This window comes from Cydia pomonella, chromosome 19 (assembly GCF_033807575.1).
Source record: "Cydia pomonella isolate Wapato2018A chromosome 19, ilCydPomo1, whole genome shotgun sequence".
NCBI lineage: Eukaryota > Metazoa > Arthropoda > Insecta > Lepidoptera > Tortricidae > Cydia > Cydia pomonella.
The window spans coordinates 9,200,021-9,207,571 of NC_084721.1; the positions used below are offsets into that span (position 1 = coordinate 9,200,021).

Here is a 7,551-nt window from a genome sequence, read left to right on the forward strand (position 1 = left end):
CGGGATGTTTGTCCATTTAACTTGTATCTCATCGGCTTGCCTATTTTAAGATGATTAACCCATTCAGCGCTAATCACGACACGTTGTCATTTTGCCTCTACGAAGCATTTCCGCTATAAGTAAGGCTCAGTTTCATTGGTTGGATTCGTAGCTGGTAAAAGGATTAGTGAAACTCAAAATGGCATGCGTTTTGAAAATCTTCCACGCGTAACGTGCGGGCCCTATCGTACAAATGAAAACAGTTCCCCGATTGCGGGCCCTGGAAATCTCCCGTACCTCCGTGAGGGCCCTATCGGCCAATTAAACTGAGTTTACCGTGTACCGTACCGTACCTTGACGAAAAAAAAAAACTATAATGTACACAAATAATTATTTGACTTAATAAAATTGATATCTTGTTTACAGCTTGCCTACAGATCATTTACAGTCATTTCCCTGCCATTGTTACCATCAACTACGGCACTAACTATAACAATAATTTGTTTCAATTCTTATTTCGTATAAATAAATATTATAGGACATTATTACACAAATTGACTAAGTCCCAAAGTAAGCTCAATAAGGCTTGTGTTGAGGGTACTTAGACAACGATATAATATATCGTTGTCTAAGTACCCTAATATTTATAATTTATTATATATTATATAATAAATTATAAATATTTATATATACTTAAATACATAGAAAACACCCATGACACAGGAACATTAATATCCATGCTCATCACACAAATAAATGCCCTTACCAGTATTTGAACCCGGGACCATCGGCTTAATAGGCAGGGTCACTACCCACTAGGCCAGACCGGACGTCACGTCGCCGGTCATATCACAAACAATATATGTTTAAACTATATTTTCTTACCGAAGCTAGGCCCCGACCAGCCATACATGCCAGTCCTAGGCTTCACGTTGTCCTTCTCAAAGTTACCCAGCAGCTGAGCTTCTATCAACTGGAAGTCAGCCGGCCGCATCGGCTTGCACTGCAGGTTACTGCCGCTTGGACGAAGTGGTACATTGCTGGAATAACATAAATTATATGTAACACTAATTCTATTTAGAATTAAGGTTATGGCCAAAGATACGGTTAATGATCACTGTACTTCCCTTATAACGAAATAAGGCCTCATTTATACGCGTCCACAGAAGTGTCCATAAAATTTAAGGCCGAAGCATGAAAGCTACACGGTGCTAAACGTTATAGCGTGACCAATAAAACCAATAGGAAACTATCCTGGTGCCTTGGTGCTTTTTCAACCAAGGATTTATAGAAACAATTAAGAAAGAAGGACTATAGGTAAAGCTAAGCTAAGTTTGCTAATAAGTTATTAATACGTTTGTTTTTATTAATGGGTATTTAGAATGAATATTACCTTCTATCTTCTAAATCTGGTTGCTTCAATGCATTAACTAGTTCTATCAACGTATGCAACTGCCTAGGAGATATAAATACAATAAATGATCCTAATAACATCTTGAGTTCGACCATGGGTCCTTCAACTTCCTCTGAATGCTTCATTTTGAGAGACAATTCTTGTTGGCCAGTCAATTTAGCGAATAGTATGGGTTCTGGTTGGTTAGCCCTCTCCTCTGGTGTTGCTTCCCTAGACAGTTCTGGATGAGTTGTCACTTCGTCAATAAGTTCTTTGATAGGATCGGATTCTATAGTTGATATGACACTTCTAGTTTCATAGAAAACATCTGAGATCATACTTTGGTTCGGGTCTGTAGCTTCTGCTTGGCTATTTTCAGCCTTATCTGCTTGTGATGAGACTGATTTTTCAAGAACAAGGCTCCGGGCCATTGTTCGTAGTTTGGACGGAAACTCGTCCGTGTATAGAGTGACACCTTCAAATTTGATCTTTTTGTTTGAGTATGTGGCTACAATGTAGGTTTTAGTTTTTTCTGGGTCAGTGACTTCTGGCGTGGGCTCGTTTCCTGCTTCGTCGTAGTAGTCAACCCTGGAATAGCATTGTGTCAGTTAAAAAATATACCTTGGTGATTTACGAAAGTAACGTAAAAATTAATATTATGATTATGAATCTTATGAGTTTGTAATAAGTAACACGACAGACCCTTTGAATGCCACGCCTACTACATACATATTCATAACATGCCGTTGTAAACCATATTGCAATGACCGAAGGTCGATATTACACTGTAACCGTGTGTCTGTGGACGTTTTTGGCGGTCAAAGGGTTAAGTGCTTAAATATATTTAAAAAATGCGAATTTCGGCATAATATTATCATTGAAGTGGCATAAATTACAAGGTTATCAGCTGATAGTCTAGTAGGCACGCATGTTTAATCATATGCGTGGAGGTCACTATCGATGAGGAAGTTTGCAATAAAGAATATGAATGAATCAACGACAAATCGTAGAAACTATGTTATTCAATATACTCACTTATCTATGTGTATTTCTATGGCAATTCCTCTATTTCCATTCTTGGGAACATGCTCTAATCTTATCTTCGTGTTGACAAAACGGATTTTTACTCGACTCAAAACTGCAAAGATAAATATATGGAATGAAACTATTTTTCTATGGTGCCAAACAGGCGAACATCCCGCCCAAAGGTACCATGATTAACTGCTTACCCTCTAGTGCAGTGGTGGGAGAAGTATGGCCCGCGGGCCAACTCCGGCCCGCGAAAGGATTTTATCGGGCCTGCCTCCAGTTAAAAACTTTCATGTTTTTATTTTACAATTAATGGTTTCAAATCCATATGCAGTTTTGCTGCAATTCTGGCCCTCCTCTGAAATTTCTTAAGCATTCTGACCCCCCATGTAGAAAGTTTACCCACCACTGCTCTAGTGGCCAGACAAGAAAAGTTAAATTTGAATCAATGGTATTAGAAAATAGAATTGTATTTATTTCATTTTAAAATCAAACAAACCAAACAAAAGCAACAAGTGGGACGCAAGAGGTTAAGGGATCTTTCAAGTCCAGGGATGTCACATATGCAGTGCTGTTATTTAAAAAAAAATACTGATGTTAACATACAAGTATTTCAAATTAGTCTTTGGCAATGTCTACTTTAATACCGTTTGAGCAACATGGATGAACTTTGGATGGGTGACCTTTTCATGTTATTGTTTTGTTTCAGTTGGTAGGTACTCTCAGTAAAATACTGAAATAATTAAATGATTATCCACATTGCACATAGTTTATACACAACTAAATTGACTTGTGTTTTAAATTTATACTACACTGCAAATAATCTCTGAAGAAAATACTTCATATAACCAACTATACAATACAATACATTTTATTTCGGATCCCTTTGTTTGGCATAATTATTGAAAGTCATAATGTAATGATAGTCATATTATCGTTAGTCATAACTCTGAAACTGTTAACTTTTCAGGAATTTCCTTAGGTTATCCTATAGATAGGTTAGGTTAGGTGTTTTATGGCAATCCTGAAAACTTACGCGTTTCTGAGAAAACCCAAATTATGGCTAACGAAAATGCGGACAAACATTACATTATGACTTAAAACTTTATGGGAAACAATAGAGACCCATTTTATTTTTATAAGGTTGAAAACAAAAAGTTTCTCCCTGTTTGTGTTAAACACAGTCTTTGTACACCGATAATGAAGTTGACCACTGTACTCTCCACACTCATGTTTTGGCTATAATTATCAATGGACAAAGACTTTATTTACATAATGGATATATACAAAGGTTTTACTATTAATATCTAGCTTAATCTAAAATAGACCCTTGAGGCATTGTACCAAGGATGCTGGCAGCATTTCTTGCTTGATTACTGATACAATGCGAGGAAGCCACCAGCTCTTTTTATTTATTAATTAAGGTTAGTTTAAATGTACTGGAAGGAATCTAGAACTTGAGCAAAAAACTCAATGATTTTTCCCTCATTATTAAGTAACTCTATGAGCAATATGTGACAGCTAAGCTATGTCAAAAACTTGCTTCTCTCTTAATATGAAGTCTAAAGTCTACATACACTGGCAGAATCCACCTCACTAAAACCAGCAAGGAGTAAAAGCCACTCATGGAAATAAAAGATACAGCTCATAACTAAACTGTCAAAGTAAAATTAGCTCTAATGTACTTACTTGAATCTATGGCATGAGCAAACATCTCTATTCCCTCAACAGGGTTGGTTTCCGTGGGAGCAGCCTCCTTGCGGAGACATTCTTCAGCCAGCTGCATGGATGAGGACATGGAGGACCACATAGACTCCAGCATTGTGGATGCTATGAGCAATAGGTTCAGTTAATAAAGAAAATGTAGATTAGATCTAATTACTATCAACATCAAGTTTCATGACTCCTTACAATGTCAAAATATAAAAGATTATGGGGTAAATATTTAGTTGTAATCTCATCTGTGCCCGCCCCTCGGTCAGGGGAACAAAAAGGATCCATTCCCATCTGTGGCTGGTGGGGACAAATTGGAATACACCTAAGGAACAGGAACACAATCCTGTGTAACTATCGTCTGTGTGTATCGTCATAAATAGATAGATAAATTTATGAAATAGTTTAATATATTTTTATGATGAACTTAGTAAAACAAATAGAAATAGGATAAGAAGAATTTATTATCACAAAAAGGACATAATATACAAATTAATATTTAAACAAACAAAAAATTGTGCTAATAGGTCTTCACTCAGCTTGATGTCATGAAGTGAGTCCTAGGAGACACTACATGACGCTGATTTGTAGTGAAGCCTGGTAAGACTAAAACTAAAACTAGAATTAGGTGACACTAATATTCAAGAAAACATAACAACATAGTAAATAATCACAGCATAGTCCAATATTAAATATTAAGTAACAAAAACATAAGGATCAATCAATGAATAAAAGTGACAAAAAGAGATACTTATAAAGAACAACATAACAAATTTTAAGGTTATTAATTCTAGAAATTTAGATAGAATGTCATTTAAGTGCTAAAAGCTTATTAACAAATTCACTGCTAGGCAAAAAACGGTGCACTACCCCAGAAACCGGTGGTCTATAGCTGAACAAAGTTCACGAGCGCCCACCAGGTGGGTTCCCGGCAGTGAACATGTTAAACTACCACAAGCTGTGAGACTAGTTGAATGATAAAGAATTTAAGGGAATTTATCTACAGTACATTATACATAAATAATAAATAAATAAAATAAATATTATGGGACAATCTTACACAAAACAACCTAGCCCCACATTAAGCCCAATATGTGGCTTGTGTTGTGGGTACTAGGCGATGATATATATAATGGATAGATATAGATAAATACTTAACTACATAGAAAACATTCATAGCTCAGGAACAAATATTTGTGATGTACACACAAATTAATGCCCTTACCAGGATTTGAACCTGGGTTCTCATGCTTCATAGGTAGAATCACTATCAACTAGGTTAGGAAGCTGTTAAATATATGTATTCAAAATATTGATTTAGGTAAGTATCTAAAAATGCCATTAAAATGAATAATGAATTATAAAATACCTGGCTCTGTTGGCACTTTAGGTTGGACTGTGAGTGACAAGCCGTTGACCTCAACAATGGAGTCATCAGTGAGTAAAGTTGACCATGGAATTGTCACTGTGATCTTTTGCATCTGCCCGTCGACAATCTCAAGCGGCCAATTTTGTGAGTCCCCCAGCTCATTGATTGCCTAGATTGTTTAAATAATATAATTATGTGAACATGAGAAGAATAGTTACAGCTAGGTTAAAGGATGACAAAACCCTGATAATATCAATACCCTAATATCTCATGACAGTCAATAATTGATGATTGAATTGAAAGCTATTTTTGAAAAAAATTTGCTGTTTCATTTGTTTATATTAAATGTACCACTATCATCATTGAGATACTTCTTTACCAGATAAAAGGCCCAATACATGTTTTTCAAGTACTTAAGATGTGTGATATAAGGATACAGACGTAACAATCATAGATTTAATAAATAATCTTAAGGGTTGTGATAACAGTATAAACTGTGTCATGGAAAAATTATCATTATGAAAATGTGTGCTATCAACATCAGCAGAACAAAGCAATTTACGAGGATGTTATTTATTTCTTCCTCAAATCGGTGCTATAGTTCTTTGTTGAAATACGAGCACGTGTTGATTTCGCTTATTGCGCACCAATATTTTACGGGCTAGTAATTTAAAAATAGATTTGGAGTAGTTTAAAAAACGGGGTTAGAATTAAATTTATTAAGATATAAAAGAAATATTTACCTCGCAGTCAAGGCTAACGTCGCACACGGTTCCTGTACCATTGTATAGATCGACACTCAGCTGATCAAGAGTTAATTTTTCTTCCAGGTAATTGCCCAAATACCGCTGCAGCAGATATCTACAGGCCCTCTTCTTTATGCTCTCAGTTCCCGGCAGATACCACCGCATCTTTAAGGCTTCGGTACGTACATCACACTACAAATTTTCGCTCAATGAACTTTTGTGCGTAATGACTATTGTGATTTTTGCGTGTGATTGTCTTGAGAACGTAAATAAACATAACGTTCCGATTCACTCTTCTAATATGCGTTTAACAGTGAATAAAATTACTAACTTATAAGCCGTTGCATTCTACTTTTATGATTAATTAAAGGAATAGCATAATAGAAATTAGCGCGTAATATTATGAACAATAAAACACCAGTAAATACAAGTAAACTATAAAATTTATTTTTTGGGGTTTGACAAATTGACACTTGACAATTTTTCATTCTACTATTTGAGGCATTGAATAAAACGTTAAGTGAATACAACAAGAATAAATGAAAAAATAATAATTAGAAAATATAATCTTATATAGGACAGAAAGCCAGTTGGCCTACCGCGAAAATCGAAATTCGCAAATTGCGGGGATCTTTCTCTTTTACTCTCACTAAGACATAATTAGGGTGACAGAGAAAAATGCCCGCAATTGACGAATTTCGATTTTCGATGTTCTGTTCGATCGTGTGTAAGGGTAGTCCGCCGTACGTCCGTTAAGGACGCATTTATAAGTGAGAGCGAGAAAGAGATATTTTGACCAGACCAAGGTCGTGGTCCTGTACGCCTGTTTGTTATGGTTTATACTCTGGCAAGCCAGCTTTGACAGTAGAAAAAAAAACGCTAAATTTGAAAAAAATTGGCGCGTAGGGTCGACCTCCCATACAAATTTTATATTTCGCCTTTTTCTACTGCCAAATTTAGCTTGCCAGATGCTTGAAGTAGAGAGATGCAGAATTTGAGTATCAGCTTGGTATCATCTAGTTATACTGAAGCACACCAACTGTCAGTAGAAAAAGGCGCAAAATTTAAATTTTCTATGGGAAGGCAACTCTTTGAGATTCATATACTAGCCGTGTCTTATCCAAACTCGACATTGACAGAGTCATCAACACCTTGATGGAGCCATAACACGAAAAATTTATTGATTGATTGAACCTACATTTTTTAAATTTGTCACCTTTTACTACTGACAAGCTCGCTGTGACAGACTAGAGTATATGTTAGTATAACTTGTTGTACTATTAGAATAGAATAGAATAGAATAATTTTTATTCGTTAACACA

At 35.7% G+C, this 7,551-nt stretch overlaps 1 protein-coding gene across 1 annotated transcript in view; it reads right to left on the reverse strand.

Moving 5' to 3' along the window:
* LOC133528389 (autophagy-related protein 2 homolog A) overlaps positions 1-6,631 on the reverse strand; it is a 40,774-nt gene extending 34,143 nt beyond the window's left edge. The window contains exons 1-6 of the mRNA XM_061865764.1: positions 6,227-6,631; positions 5,484-5,652; positions 4,091-4,231; positions 2,408-2,510; positions 1,373-1,960; positions 865-1,019 (exon numbers count right to left, since the gene is read on the reverse strand). Coding sequence (XP_061721748.1) covers positions 865-1,019; positions 1,373-1,960; positions 2,408-2,510; positions 4,091-4,231; positions 5,484-5,652; positions 6,227-6,394 — 1,324 coding nt within the window. The 5' untranslated portion in view covers positions 6,395-6,631. The remainder of the gene's footprint in view (positions 1-864; positions 1,020-1,372; positions 1,961-2,407; positions 2,511-4,090; positions 4,232-5,483; positions 5,653-6,226) is intronic.
* Between the last annotated feature and the right edge of the window lie 920 nt (positions 6,632-7,551).